The sequence below is a fragment of the Rhinolophus hipposideros genome (assembly GCF_964194185.1).
Source record: "Rhinolophus hipposideros genome assembly, chromosome: 21".
Taxonomy (NCBI): domain Eukaryota; kingdom Metazoa; phylum Chordata; class Mammalia; order Chiroptera; family Rhinolophidae; genus Rhinolophus; species Rhinolophus hipposideros.
In genome coordinates this window covers 48,908,282-48,934,422 of record NC_138067.1, presented here as the reverse complement: position 1 = coordinate 48,934,422, position 26,141 = coordinate 48,908,282, and the positions used below count along the sequence as shown (strand labels likewise).

Sequence of the window (26,141 nt, the reverse complement as noted above, 5' to 3'; positions counted from 1 at the left end):
ATGAAAATAGAGGAAAACTTCCTCCACAAAATACTAGCATGTTGAATACTGTAATATATAAAACTATACTCCATGACCAAGTGAGGCTTATTCCAAGGATACAAGGCTGGTTCAGCTTTCAAATCTCAAGTCAATATAATACATCACATCAATAGGCTACAGAAGAAAAAAAAAACATGACTGTATCAACTGATAGAGAAAAAGCATTTAACAAAATTCGAAATAAAAAAAATCAAATTAGGAATATGGGAAACTTGATAAGAAACCTCTATGGAGAAAACATTAAGACTAACATCATACCTGATGAAAAACTAAATGTTTTCCCCCTAGTATCAGGAATCAGACAAGGATATCCTTTCTCACTACTACCATTCAGTATCATATTGGAAATCCTAGTTAGTGCAGTACAACAAGAAAAAACAGGTACATAGATGAGAAGGAAGAAACAAAACTATCACTATTTGCAAATTATATTTCTATGTAGAGAATTCCAAGCATTCTATCAAAAGAAATAGCTACAGTTCAGCAAGGTTTCAGGATGACAAAATAACATCAAAAAATCCTTATATTTGTATACTACCAAAGATTGTGTGGAAATTGAAAGTTAAAAAATCAATGCCATTTATACTTTAAAAAAAAAAAAGCCTAGATATAAATCTTATAACAATTGTACAAGACCTGTTACTGAAATTTATGAAACTGTAATGAAATAAATCAAGCAATACTTAAATGTAGAGACATACCATGTTAAGTAATCGCAGACTCAACACAGTAAAAATGCCTATTCTGAGCAAATTGATCTGCCAGTTTAACTCAATTTCTATCAAAATTCAATAAAGATTTATTTTTGATAAAAATAGTCAACTGTATCTAAAATTTTATATGGAAATTCAAAGTAACTAGGAGTGATAAATCAGTTTTAAATAAAGAATGAGAAGAATCACTTTACCCAATTAAAAAAATTATCATATAACTATAGCAATCAAGTAAACCAACAGTACAGATCCAAGGAAATATCTGAGTATTAGGTTTTTAAAACCACATCAAAGATTTGTTTTTAAATAACCAAACAGCCTTAACTGATGTAAAAGCATATGCCTATTCATGTGTTTTCTTATCTCCTCAAATAGGTATTTGATAACTCAAGCCTTCATATTTCTCATTAAAATTAAGCTCCTTAACAGTTGAGACAATGTTTTAGAACAAACAAGAGGTTCAATGAAAGTTTCCAGACCTGCCCTGAACTGGCAAACTCTCTGGACATTGGACAGTAATGAATGTATGCACAAGACATAAAGACCCTATATCCTTTACTTCTGGAACAAAACTTTCCTTCTGCCAATTAAACTAAGGAATCAAAGTGCCACAGGCTTGGCAAGCAGTCTGAAAGAAACTGTAGTTCATGTTCTCTTCTAAGTCTCTCCCTTCTTTAAAAAGAAAAAAATTCCTGAGATAACACTGCAGTATAAACTAAGGAGACAGATGTAGGTGAACATTTTCTAAGTGCATAATAACTACTGGGTCACTCTCCTGGATGAATTCTCAGATGTAGAATAGGACTCTACACAGCGTCGATTTCCTGTATGACTCATGAGACGACGACTGATACCCTCCAACACATTTTCTCACACGGAAGAAAATTGTGGGGTTTCTCTTTGGTATGAATGAGTAGACTCTGAGTAAGATGTTTCTTCTGGTAAAACATTTTCCTCAGTGGTTACATTCAAAAAGTCTTTCCCCAAAAGGAGTTCTTGGAGGTTGACTGAGGATTGTCCACTTGTGAAGGGTCTTCCAACTTCTGTTACACTGACAGGATTTCTCCCAGAATGAACCCTTTGATGCTGACTCAGGGATGAGCTGCGACTGAAGGATTTTCCACACTCATTGCACTCATAGGGCTTCTCTCCAGTGTGGATGATGGAGTGTCTAATGAGGTTTGTGCTCCAGCAGAAGGTTTTCCCACATTCGAGGCATTCATAGGGCTTCTCTCCACTGTGAATCCGCTGGTGCCTTGTGAGGCCTGACCTGCGGTTGAAGGCCTTCCCACACTCACTGCACTCATAGGGTTTCTCCCCCGTGTGGATGCTGAAATGTCGAATGAGGTCAGCCCGATTGCTAAAGGCTTTCCCACATTCTTTGCACTCAAAAGGTTTTTCTCCAGTGTGGGCCCTTTTATGTAAGATAAAAGTGGAACAGTGGGTGAAGGCCTTTCCACATTCGTTGCACACATAAGGCTTTTCTCCCGTATGGATCCGCTGGTGTCTCTTGAGGTATGACCTATGGTTGAAGGCCTTCCCACACTCAAGGCACTCAAAAGGCTTCTCCCCCGTGTGGATGACGTAGTGGTGAATGAGGGCTGCACTCTCACAGAAGGCTTTCCCACACTCACTGCACTCATACGGCTTCTCCCCCGTGTGAGTCTGCTGGTGCCACATGAGGTATGACCTGTGTTTAAAGACCTTGCCACATTCAAAGCATTCATAGGGATTCTCGCCACTGTGGATAATGTAGTGTCGAATGAAACCTGGTCTATCGCGGAAGGCTTTTCCACATTCTTTGCACACAAAGGGTTTTTCTCCAGTGTGGCTCCTATTATGGAGGACAAAAGTAGAACGGTGGGTGAAGGCCTTTCCACATTCATTGCACTTATAGGGCTTCTCTCCACTGTGAATCCGCTGGTGTTGTGTAAGGTGTGACTTACGGTTAAAAGCCTTCCCACACTCCATGCACTTATAGGGCTTCTCTCCTGTGTGGACCATGTGGTGTTGAAGGAGGTAAGTGCTCTTACTAAAGGTTTTCCCACACTCTGTGCATTCATAGGGCTTCACTCCTGAGTGAATCCTCTCATGTCGAGCAAGGAGGCGTTTCTTGTTAAAAACTTTCCCACATTCATTGCATTTAAAGATATTTTCCTCCTCCTGAACAATGGGATCTTTACCTAATCTGTATGAGTCATGGTCAAGTACAGCACCTCCTGGATGGACTGGCTCCTGTACAATCCTTGAACACACACCATCAGCTGTCCCTAAGCCATCATGTTCAGACTTAGATTTCCTAGGGATCTTCTCCTTCTGGGGGTCTACCTCTGGTTTCAAGTATCCTTCTTGTAATTCCAATGGCCCATTCTGATCCTTGGTTTGGTCTAACTGGGAGTCTTCCGGGGCTCCAGCTCCTTCTGTTAATTGTTCCTGAAGTGAGGCTGCCTTGGACAAGGCTGGCTCACAAGTGGTAATTTCTATGGTGTTGGGTTTTTCTTTGTCATCTGAAAGAAATTCAATACACAATAGGGCCTGTTAGTAATGCCAATAGAGAAGAAATATTAGCATTTCAGTGAAAAAAATGAAGATGAAAACAGTGCCTCTGTATTTGTTGTTTTGCTACCTCTGAATCCCACGATTGCAATTTCTTTCCTGGTCCCTGGACTGTTGACACCTTGAATAGGAGACCCAGGGGAGTAGCTGAGTTACGGAACACAATGTTAGAGAGCAGACACAGTCAATTCCAGATTGGATATTTATGCAAATAGGTAACTAACTCGGTCCTGTAGATAGTTTATGCTGAAGAGATGACTCAGGGCAAGTCCTGGTCACACTTGAAATACTAACCATGTGATTAAAGGATTGGGGCATTGAGCTGTAAGATAACAACTGGGCCTCTGGAAAGAGATGATGAGAGGACAAGAGACTGAGTCATGTGGGTAGAGTCAATCCATTGTGCTTATGAAATAAGTCAATCAAATTTGGACCCTGAAACCAGTTGAAATTTCTAGGTTGGCAATACTTCATGCATTTATTGTCATATATCAATGTTAGGAGGATAATGAGTCCCTGAGAATATGGTAGCTTATGTTTGGATCCCCTCCAAAAATGTTCCAGAAAAACACCTGATGCACACTTACTAGACAAAGACTTAAATTATGTACAGTGGTACCTCAATTTTCAAAGGTCTCCATTGATGAAAATTTTGGTTTACAAACGCTATAAGTTTTATGGATCTATGGTATCATTATAGTAAAATTCATGCTAAATTTGCAGTTTTAAGGGTTGATTTTAAAGGTCTGGAACAGATTAATTCTTTTTGCATTACTGTCTATGGGGAAACCGTACCTCAGTTTTCGAATGTTTCAGAACTCAAATGGTCTTCAGGAATGGATTATGTTAAAAAACTGAGGTACCACTGTATAAACAAAATGGAAATATCAATAAAGAACTAGGAAACCTAAAAAGAAACCAAAAAGAATTTCTGAAGCAGAAATGTATAAGTGAAACAAGAAGTTCACTAGAGGGCCACAAAGACAGATTTAAGCATGAAGAACAAAACAGCAAACTTGACGATAGGACAATGGATATTCTCATGTCTGAGGAAAAAAGACTGCAGTGAACAGAACCTAAAGACCTGTGATATACCACCAAGTGAATTAATATACTCATGTGAGATTCCCAGGAGGACAGAGGAAGGATCAGAGAGAATATTTGAAGAAATGGCTTGAAAATTTCCCAAACTCCATTAAAAACATCAATATAAACACCCAAGAACCTCAAAGAACTCCAAGAAAGATGAACTCAAATAGACTCACACTGAGAAGAATGATATCTAACTTTTGAAAGCCAAAGATAGAGAGAGTATCTTAATATCAAACATGAAACATAAAAGGGATCTTCAATAAGAATATCAGCACAGTTATAACCAGACACTTGGGAGGCCAGAAGAGAATGAGCCAATATATTCAAGTGTAAAAGAAAAAAATCCTGTCAACCAAGAATCCTATATCTGGCAAAACTGTCAACAGTGAGAGAGAAATTAAGATGTTCCCTGCCTTGCAAAAAATTCTAAAGAGAGTCCTGCAGGACACTAGAAATGAAAGGACACTAGAGAGTAACTCAAAGCCATATGAAGAAATGATAGTCTCGATAAAGGTAAATACATAGGCAATTTTAAAAGCTAGTGTTATTTTAACAATGATTTATAACTACAACTTTTGTTTTCTACATGATTTAGAAGATGAATTTTTTAAAATTATTAATCTAAAAGCAAGTATTATTGTAACAGTTTATAACGTAGTTTGCTACATAACTTAAGACACTAATGCATTTAAGAGAGCAATTACTTTAAGTTACTGGATATACAATATGTAAAGATGTAATTTGGGAAAGGGGTGCGGACAGTTGTAGAGGAGGATTTTTTTTTATGTTATTGAAGTTTAGCTGGTACAAAATCAAATTAATGTTTTAACTTTAAGATGTTAAATATAATCCCACAAACAAATGACCTACAGCATATCTGCGAAAGGAAATGAGAAAGGAATTTAAACTTATTTCACTACAATTAATTAAACACAGAAGACAATAATACAAGAAATGAGGGAAGAAAAAAGCCATAATGCATGTAGAAAACAAATATCAAAATGACAAAAATCTCTCCATATCAGTAATCACTCTGTAAATTAAATGTAAATGAAAGACAAGAGATTGACAGAATTGGTAAAACCACATGATCCAACTATATGCTGTCTACAAGAGATTCAGTTTAGATCCAAAGACACAAATAGATTGAAAGTAAAAGAATGGAGAAGGGTATCTCATGCAACTACGAACCAGAAGAGAGCAGGGGTGGCTATATTAACATCAGATAAAATTGATTTTTAATAAAAAAGGTTATGAGACAATAAAGGACATTATATAGAGTTATGCATCACTTAACAACGGGGATACATTCTGAGAAATGCATTATTAGGTGATTTCATTGTATGAAAGTCATAGAGTGCACTTTCTCAAACCCAGATGGTAGAGCCTACTACACACCTAGGCTGTATGGTATAGCCTGTTGCTCCTAGGATACAAACATATACAGCACGTTGCTGTACTGAATACTGTAGGCAACTGTAAAACAATGTTAAGTATTGGGGTATCTAAACATATCTAAACAGAAAAGATACATTAAAAATACAGTATAAAAGGTTATAAAGAAATTATAAACTTATGAGACCACCATCATATATGCAGTTCACTGTTGATCAAAATGTCATTATGTAGTACATGACTATATTAATAAAAGGTATAATACAACAAGAAGGTGTAACAATTGTAAACACATAGTTGTAGATATAAAAATATGTGAAACAGAAAGTGTGAAAATGGGAGGAAGAGACAACTCTATAATAATAGATGAACACTTCAATACCTCATTCTCAATAATAGATAAAACAATCAGACAAGAGATAGGGAAAGAAACAGAGAACTTAAATAACATAATAAGCCAACTGAAGCTAATAAACATGTAACATTCTACCTAACAGTAATAGCATACACATTCTTCTCAAGGACACATGGGACATTTTCCAGAGTAGACCTTATGGTAGGCCACAAATTTAGTTTCAATAGCTTTAAAAAGATATCATACTAAGTATGATTCGTTCCTAATGACAACAAAACCTTAACATACCAAAACTTACAGCATGCAGTGGAAGCAGTGGTAAAAGGGAAATTTGTAGCTACACATGCTTACATTAAAAAACAAAAAAAAGGGCCAGCACAGTGGCTCAGGTGGTTGGAGCGCCATGCTACTAACACCGAGGTCGCCAATTCAATTCCCACATGGGCCAGTGAGCTGCACCCTCTACAGCTAAGATTGTGAACAATGGCTCTCTCTGGAGCTGCGCTGCAGTGACCAGCAGAGGTCATCGTGGGCTGCTGTGTGCTGCAGTGGGTTACCGTGTGCTGCCATGAGCGGCTGGTAGCTAGCGTGAGTAGCCAGCAGCCAGTGAGTGGATGGCAGCCAGCGAGAGCTGCTGTGAGTGGCTGACCGACGCTCACAGATACTACCGGTACAAAAAAACTAGACACTACCAGTACAAGACCATTATCCCTTATGAAAACCAATGCAAAAATCCGCAATAAAATATTAGCAAACTGAGAGAATGAATATAACTAAGAATATAAAGAAAAGGCCACATCAAGACTGATAGGAGGAGCAGAGACGTGAAATCCACAGAGAGAGGTTGAATGCCAGGTGGGATACCTCATTAGCAGAGGTAACCCCTGAAGAGGGAGAGGACCCCCAGCCCCACACCGGGCTCCCCAGCTAAGGGGTCCTGTGCCAGAAAGAGGAGTTCCCATAACATCTGGCAGTGAAAGTCAATGAGGACTCTGTCTGCCCTTCCCAGTGGGATGGAAGCCAGGTGGAACCCATGACACCCTCTTGTGGAGCCGGCACATGGACTCACTCACTCATGGGTACTCATGATTTCTGCTGGAGAGGTGGCAGCTAGGGAGTCCCAGAGACACTCGGGGAAGGGCTGAATTGAGTGACTTTGGTGCTGGAGACAAAGGGACAGGAGCCATTGTTGTCCCTGTGTGGAGCCTGACACACGTGCGGCTTACAGGATGACACCATCTTTTGAGGGTTAAGCCCTCCCCCAAAAGGCCAAGACTGTGATGCACTGGTCTGGTGGAATCTGTGCATGTGCACTGCCTTGTTGACAGCCTGGGTCCCCACCCTCCACACAGCTGGTGCTATGTCGCCCAGGCAATTTGACTGCTAGGCTGCTGACCCCGCCACACAGGCTACAGACTAAAGCGGGCAGAGGGCCTGTGGCAGCCTGTGTTTGCTGGAGGGCAGTAACCCAACACATGCACTGTTGTGCAGACAGGCAGTAGCAGGCCTGAAACAAGCAGTGGCTAGTCGTATTATTCTTGGGGTATTTTGCAGGGTGGACACAGGCCCAGCACCAGTGCAGGAGCCGAGACTGCACTGACTTTATAACCGCGGACCATGCCCCTTAGCTCCCTGTAATCCTACCCCGCCTACTTAGAGCTGCACTGCTGGGGCACTCTGGGCACCTGGGTGGCTGGCCCAATCCCACAAGCTGCAGATGTTTTCTACAGCAGTGTACAATCCACAATAGCCCCAGTGGTGGACAGTGACCCAAAACCTGTGCTGTATCCACTCAGGGGCAACTCTTGGGAATTTGCAAGCTTGAGGTGGTGGCTGGCTTCAGTGTTTGGCGGGTGCTGTGCAAGGTGGTCACAGGCTAGGCACTGGCATAAGAACTGAATCTGCATTAACTTTGTAAAAACCAGTCATGTCTTGTGACTTCCTTGAACTCCACGCCACCCAGCTAGTGCTGTATCACCACGGGCACTCTCAACATGGGGTCAACCAGCCAGGCACGTGCATCTCAGAAGCCTCTTTAAACAACTAGGCCTTATGGGCAGCTGGCAGGTGGCGAGAGGCCTAGGGGGCCCTGGGCCTCTTGCTAAGCTGCCTCAGGCCCACAATTGGCGGAACCCAGCCTCAGTTCACAGTGAGGCCAACCCCACATCCCTCCAAGTCCAGCACAGACAGCTTTGAGGCTCCTACCAGAGAGCCATGGGCAGGTACCACCTGAAGCTGAAATGGGCCTGCTGTCTGGATACCCGACCAAAAGATACCAGAAACAACACACCCAGAGGCCAGCTTCAGAACACACCAGAGCACTACATGGTTAGCCCCACAAGCAGCACACCCAAAAGGGGGGGGGATTTCAACAGGCACAAGAGTCTGTAAGGGCAAAGCCTCCTCTGAGGGGTCAGACCCCACAGAGCAGCTCATACACTGTGGGTAGAGACAATCCTCACGGTTACTCAACCTGCAAGTCAATCCCACCTACTGATGTGCCAAAAGCAATCAAGGTTCAACTACAACAGAACACACACAAGGGACATTCTTGGAACACACGCACAGGAGATCAGGGAGACTGTGCAATCGGACTACCCAGGACACATACTACATAAGTTTACCCCAGCAACTGAAAGACATAGGACAACTACCTAATACAGAAGTAAACAGAGAGCAGCAGCCAGAATGAGGAAACAAAAATAAACATGTCCCAAATAAAAGAACAGGAGAAACCTCCAGAAATGGCACTAAATGTAATGGAGGCCACCAATCTACCAGAGACAGAGTTTAAAACACTGATTATAAGAATGCTTAAGGAACTTAGTGAGAATTTCAACAAAGAGACAGAAAGCATAAAGGACATAGAAACCATAATAAAGAATACAATAACTGAAATGAAAAACACACTAGAAGGAATCAACACCAGATCAGATGAAGCTGAGATTTAGAGAAAAGGTAGCAAAACACACCCAAGTGGAACAGGAAAAAGTAAAAAGAATAAAAAACAATAAAGATAGTTTAAGGGATCTGTGGGACAACATCAAGCACAAGAACATTTGCATCATAGGAGTACCAGAAGGAGAAGAGAGGGAGCAAGTGATTGAGAACCTATTTGAAGAAATAATAACTGAGGGGCGACCGGATGGTTCAGTTGGTTAGAGCACAATATCTCAACAACAAGGTTGCTGGTTCAATTTCTACATTTAATGGTGGGCTGCACCCCCTGTAACTAAAGATTGAAAACAGCAACTGGACTTGGAGCTGAGCTGTGTCCTCCACAATTAGATTGAAGGACAACGACTTGGAGCTCATGGGCCTTGGAGAACCACACTTTCCCAATAAAATTATTTAAAAAAGAAGAAAATAATCTTGGTACACTACTATAAATTACAGACTTAATTCAGATTTCATCATTAAAAAAGAAATAATAACTGAAAACTTCCACAACCTATTGAAGGAAATAGAAATACAAGCCCAGGAAACGCAGAGAATCCCAAACAAGATGAACCCAAACAAGCCCACACCAAGACATATCATAGTTAAAATGGCAAAGGTTAAAGACAATGAGCGAATCCAAAAAACAGCAAGAGAAAGACAGCGAACTACTCACAAGGAAGCTCCCATAAGACAATCAGCTGATTTCTCAACAGAAACTTTGCAGGCCAGAAGGGAGTGCCAGGAAACATCCAAAGTAATGAAAAACAAGGGCCTACAACCAGACTACTCTACACAGTAAGGCTATCATTTAAAATTGAAATAGAGACACACACAAAAAAATCCCAGCTAAGAAAGCTAAAGGACTTCATTAATACCAAACCATTATTACAGGAAATGTTCTAAGGACTTATTTAAGCAGTAGATCAAAAATATGAATAATAAAATGGCAGTAACTATGTGCCTATCAATAATCACTTTAAATGTAAATGGATTAAATGCTCCAATCAAAAAACATAGGGTAGGGCCGGCCCGGTGGCTCAGGCAGTTGGAGCTCCATGCTCCTACTCTGAAGGCTGCCAGTTCGATTCCCACATGGGCCAGTGGGAACTCTTAACCACAGGGTTGCCGGTTCAACTCCTCGAGTCCCACAAGGGATGGTGGGCTCCGCCCCCTACAACTAAGATTGAACATGGCACCTTGAACTGAGCTGCCTCCCAGATGGCTCAGTTGGTTGGAGTGCGGGCTCTCAACTACAAGACTGCCAGTTCGATTCCTCGAGTCCCCCAAGGGATGGTGGGCAACTAAAGATTGAACACGGCACCTTGAGCTGAGCTGACTCCCAGATGGCTCAGTTGGTTGGAGTGCGGGCTCTCAACTACAAGACTGCCAGTTCGATTCCTCGAGTCCCCCAAGGGATGGTGGGCAACTAAAGATTGAACACGGCACCTTGAGCTGAGCTGCCGCTGAGCTCCCAGATGGCTCAGTTGGAGCGTGTCCTCTCAACCACAAAGTTGCTGATTCGAGTCCCGCAAGGGATGGTGGGCTGTGGCCCTTGCAACTAGCAACGGCAACTGGACGTGGAGCTGAGCTGCACCCTCCACAACTAAGACTGAAAGGACAACAACTTGACTTGGAAAAAAAGGCCTGGAGGTACACACTGTTCCCCCAATAAAGTCCTGTTCCCCTTCCCCCCGCAAAAAAAAATCTAAAAAAAAACATAGGGTAGCTGAATGCATAAGAAGAAAACAAGACCCATGCATGTGCTGTCTACAAGTTACCCACCTCACATCAAAAGACACATACAGACTGAAAGTAAAGAGATGGACAAAGATACTTCACACAAATGGAAACGAGAAAAAATCTGGGGTAGCAATACTTGTATTGGACAAAATTGAACTTTGAAACGAAGACTATGATAAGATACAAAGGAGGACATTACATAATAATAAAAGGATCAATCCAACAAGACAAAACCCTAATAAACATCTATGCATCCAACACAGAATCACATAAATATATAAAATATCGACAGACACAAAGACAGAGATCAATAGTAACACAATCATAGTAGAACACTTTAACACTCCGCTGACTCCAATGAACAGATCCTCCAGACAGAAAATAACATGGAAACAGTGGCCTGAATGACACACTAGGCCAGATGGATTTAATTGATATTTTTAGAGCATTTCACCCCAAAGCAGCAGAATATGCATTCTTTTCAAGTGCACATGGAATATTTTCAAAGACAGACCACATGTTAGGCCACAAAAAGTCTCAATAAATTTAAGAAGAATTAAATCACATAAAGTGTCTTCTCTGACCACAGTGGTATGAAACTAGAAATCAATTATAAGAAAAAAACTGAAAAACACACAAACACATGGAAACTCAATAACATGCTACAAAATAATGAGTGGGTCAACAATGAGATCAAGGAATAAATCAGAAGACATCTTGAGACAAACGAAAAGGAAAACATGACCCAATGACCCAAAATCTATGGAACACAGTAAAAGCAGTCGTAAGAGGGAAATTCACAGCAATGCAGACCTACCTAAAGAAACAAGGAAAATCTCAAATCCAACAATCATCTTTCCACCTAAGGAAACTGGAAAAAGAACAGCAAAATAAGCCCAAAGGGAGTACAAGGAAGCACATAACAAAGATCAGAGTGGAAATAAACAAAATAGAGACAAACAAACAAACAAAACAATATAGAAGATCAATGAAACCAAGAGCTGGTTTTTGAAAAGATAAACAAAACTGACAAACCTTTAACCAGACTCATCAAGAAAAAAAGAGACAGCACCCAAATAAAGAAAATTAGAAATGAAAGAGGAGAACTGACAACCAACACCACAGAAATACAAAAAAATTTAAGAAAATACTATAAGCAACAATACACCAACAAATTAAGACAATCTAGGAGAAATGGATAAATTCCTAGAATACAATCTTCAAAGACTCAATCAAGAAGAAACAGAAAATCTGAACTGACCAATTACTACCAATGAAATTGAATCAGTAATCAACAAGCTCCCAAAATCAAAAGTCCTGCACCAGATGGCTTTACAGATGAATTTTAACAAACATTCAAAAAAGAATTAACTATTTTCCTCAAACTATTCAAAAAAATCAAATAGGAGAGAATGCTCCCAAGCTCATTTTATGAGGTCACCATTACCATGATCCGAAAACCAGACAAAGACATTACAAAACAGAAAACTACAGACCATAATCCCTAATGAACATAGATGCAAAAATCCTCAAGAAAATAGTAGCAAAACTGGGCCGGCCCGGTGGCTCAGGTGTTTGAAGCACCGTGCTCCTAACGCTGAGGTCTTCGGTTCAGTTCCCACATGGGCCAGTGAGCTGTGCCCTCTATAGCTAAGATTGTGAACAACAGCTCTCCCTGGAGCTGGGCTGAGCAGCCAGAGGTCAGCGTGAGCGGACGTGGGCTGCTGTGAGCAGCCGACTGACAACAGGTGACCAACTGCCTGAGCTGTGGGGGGATGGGGGGCGCAAGGCTCATAATACCAGCATGGGCCAGGGAGCTGTGTCCTACACAACTAGACTGAGAACAACGGCTTGAACCAGAGTGGGGAGATGGGGGAGCAGAAGAAGGAAATACACACACACACACACACACACACACACACGTATATATCTATTAGCAAAACTAATTCAGCAATACATTAAAAATACATATACTATGATCAAGTGGGACTCATTCCTGATATGCAAGGTTGGTTCGATATGCGCAAATCAATTAACGTGATACACCACATAAACAAAATGAAAAATAAAAATCATATGGTCATATCAGTAGATGCAGAAAATGCATTTGACAAAATCCAGCATCCATGATGATATTCCCAGTAAAGTGGGAATACAGGAAATATATCTCAACATAATAAATGCCATACATGACAAACCCACAGCTAATATAATACTCAATGGGGAAAAGCTAAAACCATTCCCCTTAAGATCAGGAACAAAACAAGGATACCCATTTTCACCACTTTTATTCAGCTTAGTACTGGAAGTTCTAGCCAGAGCAATCAGACAAGAAAAAGAAATAAATGGCATCCAAATTGGAAAGGACAAAGTAAAATTGTCCTTATTTACAGATGACATGATGCTATATAGAGACAACTCCAAAGATTCCATCAAAAAACAATTAGAAATGATAAAAATTTAATAAAGTGGCAGGATACAAAATTAATATTCAGAAATCAGTTGCATTTTTATACACCAATAATGAAGTATCAGAAAGAGAAATTAAGAAAACAATCCCATTTAAAATTGCATAAAAAAATGAAATACAGCTATGACCCCTGCCATAGTGACAGTCAGCGCAGTGGGGTGGAGGTGGCGCTGCCCCTTCAGACCTAAAAAATGTCTGAAAACTCCAGTGACAGTTAATCATCTTGTGGTTGGACTGTCATCAATCATGAGGGGTCTGATAAAGAGAAGGTGAATTCTGAACATGGTATAGCCAGTGACAGCTGTGAGCTCACCCCAGAGTATTCATCTTTAGAGCAAAAGGAGTTACAAGTACTGCAGGTAGAGCAAGGAGAGAGAAGCGAAAATGGCACTATATTAGTGGGAGAAACTGTTTATCCAGCTTTGGACAAAACGAAGTCGGCACTTGCGGGAGACGAAAAGTGACCTGAAGACAATGTCTATTTTGGAACTGTCAGTGATGATTCTGATATTGTTACACTTGAGCCACCTAGTTAGAAGAAACTGGAAATCAAGAAGAAGCTATAATTGTTAAAGAAGCACAGAGCCCAGAAGACTTTAACATGGGCTCTTCCTCTGTCAGCCAGTATACATTTTGTCAGCCAGAAACTGGTAAGAATTACCAAAGAATACACTAATAAGAGATTTAAAGACTCTTTATACATATACTTATATAGTGGCTTGTTTTCTAACTCTAACAAGTTTTTATTATATTTGGATAAAACTGAAGAAATTTTATTGTAAAATCTACTGTTATACTTAGTGTTTTCCTAGACTCTAGGGCCTAGAGCACAGTTAGTCCTTTGTTATGACAATAAATACCATCTCTTTATCATTGTCTTATTAAAAGATAAAAAAAAAAAGCTTCAAGGAGGTTTGTTAATGTCTCAAACATTCCAAACAAAACACACTTGACATTTTTGAGATCTTTGAGAGTGGGAGATTGATTCATTATGCCTAAAGGCAGGAGAATGTTAAGATTTTTACCTACAATGGTATAAATTTTATATTTTAGAAATAGTGAAAGAAAACTTATTGAAGTCTTTCAGATTTATTCAATCTGAATAGTTATTCAGCAAACACTTACTGAGTGCTACCAAGTGCCAAACAGGGTTCAAGGAACTGGGAGTACAGCAGCATCCCAAAGCCCTGACCTTTGGATCATTCATTTCAGACTGAGTTATGAAAATTGCCTATTGTAAGTCACATTCTGTTCAGACAGAATCCATTGGAGGTTAAAATGTGAGTTACTGAACTAATTCCCTTCTCAAATTCTTTGGCTCAGTTTTAGGGACATATATGACATCTTTCAACATGACAGAAATATATGTAGACACAAGTTACCGGAAAATATAACAAACAAACCTATAATTAACCCACAGTTATAACTTAAGTGTAAATTATGGGAGAGACACCTTGGAACACTGCTAGTGATTCCAAGAATTTCCTAATTTGATGCAAAAACAGGAACAGGTGATACCTGTTTCAGATCATTTCCCTAAATTTTACCATTCTTGAATATTTACATTTGCCAGAATCAGATAATGGAATTTCTCTTACTGCAGTTTAATAAAATGTCAAGTAGAGATTTATAGGTATCTCATTTAATGATGAGTTATTTTCAGTTAGTATGTCAGTAATTCGCCTATAAACAAGAGCTTGAAAATACTTTATTCAAATGTTTAACTACTCATCTGGCATTCTTAATGGTCACAGAGAAACTTCAGCCTTGGCCAGAATAGTATATATAGTACTTTTATTTACGAGGGCTAATGTAATTGATTTTAGAATCCTTTTTTGGTCATTGAACTTTATTTTTTTAAATCTAGGATTTGTGCTATTCAAGTACTTTTTTCCTTTCTTTTCCTTCTTTTTTAAAGACTGTGCTGGTTTGAGAATATCAGTAGGTCAGAAAAGGTAGTGAAGTGAAGCAGGAGTATTGCAGAAAGGTCCAAGGAGACATTTAAGAAATAGACAGTGGGCGGGTTCGGCCCCTCGCGCCGGGGGAGGCTGGGTAGGAACGGCCCAAGGAGCGTCCACCGCGCTTCGCTCCCTCGCCGACATCATGCTGCAGTTCCTGCTTGGATTTACTTTTGGCAACCTGATTGGAATGTATCTGGCTCAGAATTATGACATACCAAACCTGGCTTAAAAACTTGAAGACATTAAAAAGGATTTGGATGCGAAGAAGAAACCCCCTAGTTCATGAGGCCACCTCCAACACTTCCTCCAGGATGCCCGTACACTGAGTCTGCTCTTCTCGAGGGCCTCCTTTACCATCCAAACCAAAAGCTTTTGTGTTTCTTTCCAGTCTCAGACCCTGCGTTGCCTTAGAGCGCAAATGGGCCACAAGTTAAGAACTATCCTGACTTTTCTAACATCCTCTCCTCCTCCCTTCCTCCTTCCAGCCGCTTGAGAGGTCCTAAAACTGGAATTATGGTGCTAGATTAGTAAACATGACCTTTAATTAAAAAAAAAAAAATAGACAGTACATATACTGTTAATATTTTTGAGAAACTTGGATACTTCTGAGCACATTATTCTGATTTTTTCCTCCTTTCTAAATTTGGACTTGGGAATTTTACACATTTCAGTTAACAGAAATATTTTATTAGGTATATTTTTGTCCATTGCTGTCCCTCCCAAATGAATTAATTATTTCAATAAAGAAAATGTGGAAAAACAGTAAAAAATTACATTTTAAACTATTTTGAAAAAAATTATATATAAATCAGTTCCCTAGAGTTTTTTCTTTCCCTTACCCCAATTTTTCTTGGTTTGTTAATTTCCTGCTACCAACTGCTTGTTTATTTTGTTTGTTCCTAGCCCTTTCTTCTCCATCTCTATAGGATTTTAATTTCAATTTTTTCTTCTTCTGAATTAGATTATTGTGACAGTAATCTTTTGTTGATTTAAGAATACTCCCCACTCCCTTCATATGAACCTCTCCTCCCTGAAGAAAATAAAGTTGGTAGTTGTAGAAAAGTTTGTATTGTATATATAGGTTTGAAAAAGGCATGATTGTTAGATTTTGATGGAGCACAAATAACAGTGTTAAGTGATCATTAAGTATTTTCAATTCTCTTTTTCCTTTTTATTCTTTATAATAAAGCTTTATAACATCTTTTTTTTTAAATTAAAAATAAATAAAATAAAATACATAGGAATAAATTTAACCAAGGAAATAAAAGACCGGTACTCAGAAAATTATAAGACAGTGAAAACAGAAATTAAGAAGATACAAACAAATGGAAACATATACCATGGTCATGGATAGGAAGAATTAATGTAGCTAAAATATCCATACTACTCAAAGCAATATAGTCAACGCAATCCCTATAAAAATAATGGCATTTTTCGCAGAACTAAAACAAATAATCCTAAAATTTATATGGAACCTTACAAGACCCCGAATAGCCACAGCAATCCTGAGAAACAACAACAAAGTGGGAGGTAGCATGCTAACTGATATCAAATTATACCACAAAGCTATAGTTATCAAAATACCATGTTATTGGCATAAAAACAGACACATAGATCAGTAGAACAGAATACAGAGCCCAGAAATAAATTCATGCCTATATGGTCATTTAATCACAGAGGAAGCAATAATTTACATTGGGGTAAAGACAGTCTATTTAATAAATGGTGCTGGGAAAACTGGACAGATATGAGCAAAAAAATGAAACTAGACCACCTTCTTAAGCCATTTACAAGAATAAACTCAAATGGATTCAAGACTTAAATGTAAAACCTGAAACCATAAAAGTCCTAGAAGAAAATATAGGAAGTGAATCCTCAGACATTACCCTTAATAATATTTTTACTGATATATCTTCTAAGGCAAGGGAAACAAAAGGAAAAACAAACAAATGGACTACATCAAACCAAAAAGGTTTTTCACAGCAAAGGAAACCATCGACAAAACAAAAAGACATCCTACTGAATGGGAGGATATCTGCCAATGATACATCTGATAAGGGATTAATTAAAACAAAAAATAACTCATACAACTCAACATCAAAAAAACCAACAGCCCAGGGCCCAGGCGGTTGGAGCTCCGTGCTTCTGATTCTGAAGGCTGCTGGTTTGATTCCCACGTGGGCCAGTGGGCTCTCAACCACAAGGTTGCCAGTTCAACTCCTCGACTCCCGCAAGGGATGGTGGGCTGCGCCCCCTGCAACTAGCAAAGGCAACTGGACGTGGAGCTGAGCTGCGCCCTCCACAACTAGGACTGAAAGGACAACAACTTGACTTGGAAAAAAAAAGTCCTGGAAGTACACACTGTTCCCCAATAAAGTCCTGTTCCCCTTCACCAATAAAATCTTTAAAAAAAAAAACAAAAGAAAAACCAACAGCCCAATTAAAAAATAGGCAGAGGACATGAAGAGACATTTCTCCAAAGAGGACGTACATATGGCCAAGAGACGTATGAAAAGATGTTCAATGTCACTAATCATCAGAGAAATGCAAATGAAAACCACACTGAGATACCACCTCACTCCTGTCAGAATGGCTATCATCAATAAATCAACAAACAAGTGTTGGCGAGGATGTGGAGAAAAGTGACCCCTTGTGCACTGTTGGTGGGATTCCAAATTGGTGCAGCCACTATGGAAAATAGTATGGAGGTTCCTCAAAAAATTAAAAATAGAACTACCTTATGACCTAGCAATTCCACTCCTTGGTATTTATACAAAGAAATCCAAAACACCAATTCAAAAAAACATATGCACCCCTATGTTTACTGGAGAGCTATTCACAATAGCCAAAATATAGGAACAACTGAAATGCCCAACAATAGACAATTGGATAAAGAAATTGTCATACATTTATACAATGGAGAATTACTCTGCCATTAAAAGGAATGAAATTTCTGACTCTGGGTGGTGAACACACAATGGGATTTATAGATGATGTAATACAGAATTGTATACCTGAAATCTATGTAATTGTACTAATAATTATCACCCCAATAAACTTTAATTAAAAAAAAAAGGAATGAAATCTTACTATTTGCAACAACATCGATGGATCTGCCACGTTTCCTCAAAAATAAGACCTAGCCGTCCAATCAGCTCTAATGTGTCTTTTGGAGCAAAAATTAATACAAGACCTGGTCTTATATAAGACGGGGTCTTATAGTAAAATAAGACTAGGTCTTGTATTAATTTTTGCTCCAAGACGCATTAGAGCTGATTGTCCGGTTAGGTCTTATTTTCAGGGAAACACAGACTGACAAAGACAAACACCATGTGATCTCACTTGTATGTGCAATCTAAAGAACAGAATAAAGCAAACAAAACAGAAACAGACTCATAGATTCAGAGAAAAAAACTGATGGTTCCTAGATGGGAGGGGTGTTGGGGATGGGGGAGAGGGTGAAGGGATTAGAAAGTACAAATTGGTAGTCCCAAAATCGTCATGTGGATGTGCAATACAGTATGGGGAATATAATCAATATTGTTGTAAAGATTATGTAGGGTGTAAGAAGGGTACTGGACGTATCGGGTGGATTACTTCATAGATCGTGTAGATGCCTGACCACTGCACTGTACACCTAAAGCTGATATAGAATATTGAACGTCAATATAATTACATACAAATATATATATATATAGTCACAGGATGTAAAGTACACAATAGGAAATACGGGATTGTAATAGGCTACATATGATGTCAGAGGGGTAGCAGACTTGGGGTGGTTATCACTTTGTGAGGGGTATAAATTTCTAATCATTATGCTGTTTTGTACACCTGAAACTAATAAAATAAAATTTAATTTTAAAAAAAAGGAAAAAAAATTATCAAACTGAATCCAGCAGCATATGAAAAGGATAACATACCATTACCAAGTGGGGTTTATTCCTGTAATGCAAAGAAGGTTTGACATACAAAAACTGATCAATGTCATACACATTAATAGAATGAAGAAAAATGCCAACATGACCTTCTCAGTTGATGCAATAAATAGTACCAACAACTTACTTTTCATGAACCACTTCCTATGGCTCAGACACCGTGCTAAGCAGTTTTATGCATAAATGCTTACAGCCCCAAACAACCCCATGACACAGAAAACATGATTACTAGCATCTTCCAGGAACACACTGAGTGTAGCAGACAACACTCACCAAACCCTGCGCTCCTCAAACTGGACACACAGCTTCACCACACTTCCACACACCCAAGTGGGCCTGAATGCCTACTTCTCGTCAGGGGGATGTGATGGGAACCAGATGTTTGTGGGAGTAGGTGTGACATTCCCCCTTCCCCTCTCCATTCTCCTCTGCCAGCTGCAGGATGTCAGGACAACATGAAAGCCAAATGTTGATGACAGAAAGGACCTGGGTCCCCAAATAACTGTGTGGTACACAGCTCCCCGCTGACTCACATGGACCCACCCCAGGGGGAGTGAGAAAAACAGTTTCCATATGCTGCGCACTGAGATTCTGGAGTTTGTCTGATCTGGTAGCTAGTTTTAGCTTATTCGAACATACAGCGAGATCCTGTAACTTCGCTGTGACCACAGAGCTGGGAGTCAGCAAGTCAGGCTTTGAACCTAAGACAGATCTTAGCTCACACACCTCTGTCCTCCATGAGGTCAGAGGGCCCATGGATCAAAGGGCTCCATGGCTTCCAAACCACCAGACAGGCCACAAGACACTTCCCCAGGGATCCATGACAGTCTCCTCGAGGTCTCAAGCCTGCAGGGTCTCCCACTTGCCCACATCTTGGCTCCTACCTGGACAGGTGCTTTGCGAGAGGTCTTTCTTCACTGTCCATAGCTCCTGCTCCAGCTGGTAGATCAGCTCAGGTCTGGGAACAGGACACCCTGTTCATGGAGAAAGAGCACATAAGGATTTCTGTGAAAAGAAATAAAACCTGTCAGTCTAGTCAAGGACTTCAGGATGTGAACAAGACCTCAGAATGAAGCTGCTCCCATCCACGCAAAATGCTGGAAACCAAAAATATGCCATACTGACATGGAGTTTTTATTCCTAATAAACCAAAATAAATAAACTAAACCAAAAACTAATATATAGACAGTACAATCATATTCCAAACAGCTTTAATGAATTATGTCATTTCAAAATTGAAATAAATTTATGGAGTGATTTAAGCAATTGATATATTTAATATATTGACTCTTTTCATTCAAAACAAGGTATGTGTCTTCATTGATCTAGGTCTTTTTTTAGATCCTAAACTAAGTTTTATATCGTTCTTCTTACGGACCACAGACATGAGGATTCTGTATCTCAGGATTTCCTCATAACATCCCAGCAAGTACATACTGTGATCAACACTATTTTATCACTGAAGAAACCAAGGCTCGAGCAGATAACACGACTTGCCAAGGAGCACGGAAGTGGTGAGTGGCGGAGCCAATATGCAAGCCAGGTCTAGCCACCTCTGCTCTGTGCTATAACCACAAAGCTACACAACTCAGCTCCAGAAGGTGCCGAGTCCAGACACAAGGACCAAAAGAATCTTATGAGAATAACTAGTCGTGGTGGTAGCGTGATTTTCAGTTGCTAACCGGCACACAACGGGGTCACACAAGGTGTTCTGAGCCCTCTGCGTAAGTTACCCATTTACTCTTGCCACAGTCCTGGAAAGTAGATATCATTATCACCCCGTTTTACCAATGAGCACAGGAAGGCACAGACAGGTTCAGTAACTTGCCCAGGGCCACAGTTTTTAAAGAGCAGAGCTGGAGTGAACAGCAAGGGTCTGGCTCCAGACCCTTGTCTCCCAAACACTCCATTACTGAGGAAACAGTGAACACCACTATGTGGGGCCAGTAGCCTGAGACCAAGTGCAGGATGGTGGGGAAGCAGGGACGTGAGCATGAAGATTCATCCTCAGAGAACAGGCCAGGGGAGGGGCAGACTCAGTGACTCTAGACTTCAGCATTTCCTAACCACTAAAAAATAATAAAACTGAGAATGCTACATAGTGATATGGTCACATAAGGACACTTACAGGAACATCAAATATTATCTACTGTCTTCAACATTTCATTAAAAAAGGATTACTACAAAAAAATAGAGGACAGCTTCATGAAATGAAGTGTATATTCTATACTGGGTAAGTTAAGTTGGCAGTGGCCAAGTTTTCCTGACTTTGCAGTGGCCTGGCATGCCATGAAATTAAATGGGTGGAGAGGGAACAGTGCCTGGAACAGGCCTAACATGCCACCGGTGCTCCATGGACCACAAGCTGTGACTATTAATCACTTTTCTTAAAGTGACCCAATTTTTATTTTTCTTAGATTGCTTCTAAAAGTGAATCCTGGGAGCGGCCAGTTAGCTTAGTTGGTTAGAGTGCAGTGCTCTTAACAACAAGGTTGCAGGTTAGATCCCCACATGGGATCTGTGAGCTGTGCCCTCTACAACTAGATTGAAACAACTACTTGACTTGGAGCTGATGGGTCCTGGAAAACCATACTTAAAGTTTAAAAAAAAACTTCATTAATTTAAATAAATAAATAAATAAATATAAGGGAATCATGGGAGGTGGCCAGTTAGCTCAGTTGGTTAGAGTGTGTTGCTGATAACACCAAAGTTGCGGGTTCGTTCCCCGCATGGGCCATTGTGAGCTGTGCCCTTCTTAAAAAAATAAAAAATAAAAATAAAATAAAATAAAAATGGAATCCTGTACTGCTCTAATAAATGGGAAACACTTTCCTTGACACACAAAGAGGTATGTGCATAGGCACTAGCAAGCAACCCAGCATGATGGGCAGCGTGAGCTCTAGGAAAGCATGGAAAGGGGGTGAAGAGTCAGCAGGGCCAGATGGGGCAACTTTTATTTTAAAACTTTTTAAATATTTAATCTATCAAACTTTTCTAATTGTGTTTTATCTCTTCTGATTGACATAGGACATGATTCCAGTTCTGTCAAAATAGGCATGCCTTACCCTGGATTTTCATCCCTCCATTCCCTCAAGCTGAGTGGTCTGCAGTGACCATCTTTAAGCAGACAAAACACCTAAGCTGGTGTTTCTCGACCTCGGCAATCCTGACCCTACACTGCACAATCCTTTGGCAGCGGGTGGGGTGGGGGTGGGGGAGGCTTGTCCTGTCCATTGCTGGATTTAATGGTACCTCTGGACCTACTCACTAGATGCCATTACCACCCACCCCAGGGCGGAACAAGGAAAAGTGACTGCACACATTGCCAAATGTCGCGTGGGGGATAAAACTGCCACTCTTAACTGTTCTCTCTTGTGCTAGGAGAGGACTTTGGCCCTGGACTTAGGAAACAAGAGACGATCATGGAGGCACAGGAGAATAAAGAAGGCCCATAGCAAAGACCATGTTGTTCGGAATAATACCCGGTAGCAACGAGGGCAAAGGCCTCCTGGGGGTCTGCCTGCTCACCCTCTTCTTGGACAACATCCTATCACTCACCGCCCTGACAACTGGCCTGTAGGTGACGCTTGAGCTGAGCAGGCTGGCTCAGTCAGATCCCTCTCTGGAATATGAAATAAGAACCACAGACAGGCCAGTCTGTGCTGGACACTGGAGTGAGAGATCCTGGGAAGTATGGGTTCGTGTGGCCATTCACCTGCCTCAGGGATGCCCCAGGGAGCCCAGCAGCAAAGTAAGAAAAAGAAACAATATAAACATGCAAAGAAGTAGAGACAAGGAATCTGGGGCCACAGAGAGCTGAGACCGAGGTGGCCAGTCCCCTCACAAACTTGCTGAGGAGTAAAAACCATTGTGCATAGAGTGACACGAGAAGACCCAGAGAGAAGCCAGGAGAGGAGACCCAGGACCAAGACGTAGTCCTGGTGGTCCCCAATTCCTATACCAGTCTCTCACTGGGCCCGACTGGATATCCTGCCTTTGGGTTCTACAGAACACCCCCATTTCCTTCCACCACTTTCTAGGTGCCAGAGGGAAATTGTTTCTTGCTCAAGAGAGACCAGGAGACCAGGCAGGAAGAAATGAGTTTAGAAAATGACTGAACCTGGTGGTAGGAGGGAGGGAGGGCTCCTGGGGCCTTCTTGACTGGCCAAGATAGAGCCAGAGGGTGGAATGAAGGAAGTGGCAGGTGTCCCCCATAGCAGAGTGGGGAGGACTTACCCAGAGACAACAAGAGCCCACAGTTTTCCAGCATCACCTCCTGGTACAGGGTCCTCTGGGCCGGGTCCAGGTGCCCCCACTCCTCCTGGGTAAAAGTCACAGCCACATCCTCAAAGGTCACAGACACCTGGAATGTGAAGTAGAGGTAACAGAGTTGGCCTCCTGGCTGGCCTGATGGCATGGCCTCCTGGCATGCAATCAGAGTTCACTCTGCATCGTGGTAAAGGTGTAGCTATCAAGGCCCTAATCATCGAACACCTCCTGAGGGACGAGCTCCACCCTGGGCTCACGAGCAAGGTGGACAATGCTTTGGACTAACGGTGTAAAAGAGAAGCCTCCTATGCTTAAGACATTGTAAAATGACAAAAGACAAGGACATATGGACTGGAAGATGCAGACAGTAAAGTCTCTAGGACCTCAGTGGACTGAGGAAATAATTATAATACCAATAACAGTAACAACAGCAAGACCTGAGCCTCACTGGTCCTGCTAGGTGCCTTCCCCATGTTGAGGGCTTCACGTTATGTCTTGAAGTGACAAGTCCCCAGTTCATAAGTCATCGTTTTCACCAGTGTTTCCTGATTAAAAACATGGAAATTGCCTTGGTAATTACTCCCACCACCATATTCTATACTTTCTCCTTAATGTGAACTGTCCATCAGATGCAGGAGCACATCCCTGTGATGACCAGACTCACTCATTAAATATAAAGAATTCAGCCACTCCACCCACTCTCGGATGCACAGCCCCATCACTGCAGATCTATCATTTAAATGTTATGAGACATTGGCTCATGGTTTTTCACCCACACCTTCAGTGTTCACATCTCTGCTTTCTAGCTTCATCCTCTCTATCGGTTCTCTTAATATTTCAATTAAACACTTTTCAATTCCTAATAAATTAACAGGAACCATGCAATATTACTCATTTCAGGTGCTGGATAAATTCACATTACTGTGGATAACAGATAAGGATAGAAAAATCAACTAGGGCCTCAACACTGACTACCAGATGATACATGTTTCAATGATGAAAACTCTCTGACATACAATCATAGCATACTACATAATTGGTTAGGGTTGCACATATGTCTTTCTGTGGTTACGTCTTTCTGTGGTCTTAAGGTGAAAGTGTGGAAACAATTAGAGAAAGAGTTGGTTATTAATCAAGTCCTGGCCACTTGGGCCGACAGTTATAGAAGTCATTGTTCAGCTTCGTGGACTGTCACTAAAGATAGTAATCTGGCGTCTGGTTAGTTGATTTAGAGCAGGCTGACTTCCTGAGTCGTTTTTTGTAGGTAAGCGGTTGATTTGCCTGGCAGGTTGCTGCAGGTTGTGGGTCAAAATTCTATTTTTCTATCTGGTCTGTCTACTGTACATTTGCATATTCGGTCTCTTATGTTCTAAGGCTGGAGATAAGTGACAAGCCAGCTCCACTTGTAAATAAACGACAAGGACAAAGAGGAATTCTATGGCTGACTTGGCCTCCACTCTGCGCAGGAGCCCTCTCCGAACCAGCAGAGAAGCAGCAATACCAAAAACAATGTCCACTCACCTGTGCTGGGTCTATCCACGCCGCCGCCATCACGGGACCCTGTGGAGAGAGGGGGGCCCAGAGAGGCGGTGACAGAGGCGGGTCCCGCGGACTCAGCCGACTGCCACCCCTTCCCTGCCCTCGGGGTGACCTCGACTGACTGTCGCACTCCCCGCTGACAGGGAGGCTCACGGCTCGTTCGAAAGGGCGGAGGTGACTCTTAGCCTCCTTTCTGCTCATTTTCGAAGAGCCGTACTAGCAGCGACCACAGAGAAGCAATCCCCTCCGCACAACTAGCGTGGACGAAACCGTCGCATGCAAATGACGTCTATCACAGACAGACCGGAAATCCCGTCCCTCTCAGCCGGCCGCCGCAGGAAACGCCCCTGTCCTGGTCCGTCATTGGTCCAGGGCCCGCCGCACACGTACAGTGCACAGCCTTCTGGAGAATATAGTTTTTGTCTTCAAACAACCAGCAATGAGCACAGGAGCGAGTGGTCCTTGGTGTGAAAGACTTACCAGGCCCAGAGCTACGGGTCAGACCCTCCTCGTCACGTGTCTTCACACAACACGGGGCAACCAAGGAGAAGGGGCGAGACCGTCCATTCTCCGCCCCGGGAAATTGAGGCTCAGGAGGCCGGGACATTCACCCCGGGTCATGGCAAGTGCAAAGGTGCGAAACCCGGCGCTTTGCTGTCTTCGTAACTTCCCGTTTCGCCTCATCTCTCTCGAGCCTCTTGTAGGCGATACGGATAAATGAGCAAATTAGCCGCCAAAAGGAGCACTCCATAAAGCTCCCCGCCGACGTGTTGCGCAGGCAAGGACAGGTCTCCAGGGCCGCCTTTGGCTCAGAGCCACCTCCACGTGAGGCAGGGACTTCTGGGTAAGAGTTGGGCCCAGCTAACCAGAAGAGAGTGGTTTGCCATCCTCTGAGGAAAGGAGGCTGTAAATAGGGGTGGCTTGGTGGGAAGCTCAGTATTCCACTTTCCAGCAAGGTCAATTTGAAATATCTGTAAGACCACACGTTGTGTCACATAGGCACTTTCACCCATGTCTGCACATTAGGAGAGGGTTCATGCCTGAGTATATAAACTTAGGAGTTGTTAGTGCATGCTTTTATTCCAAGTCGTGATACCAACAAAAGAATGAGAATAGATGGAGAAAGGAAAG

At 41.5% G+C, this 26,141-nt stretch overlaps 1 protein-coding gene and 1 pseudogene across 2 annotated transcripts; one reads left to right on the top strand and one right to left on the bottom strand.

Annotated features, from left to right (window-relative positions):
• Positions 1-1,610: 1,610 nt before the first annotated feature.
• Positions 1,611-25,274, bottom strand: LOC308490576 (uncharacterized protein). The gene is made up of 4 exons (XM_081033022.1): positions 24,993-25,274; positions 23,439-23,565; positions 20,087-20,176; positions 1,611-3,262 (listed from the first exon to the last, which is right to left on the bottom strand). The coding sequence occupies exons 1-4, from the start codon at positions 25,209-25,211 to the stop codon at positions 1,626-1,628; spliced, it is 2,073 nt and encodes a 690-aa protein (XP_080889148.1). The 5' UTR covers positions 25,212-25,274; the 3' UTR covers positions 1,611-1,625.
• Positions 15,336-15,788, top strand: LOC308490587 (short transmembrane mitochondrial protein 1-like; annotated as a pseudogene). Its single transcript has one exon. The product of its transcript is annotated as a short transmembrane mitochondrial protein 1-like (transcript).
• Positions 25,275-26,141: the final 867 nt, after the last annotated feature.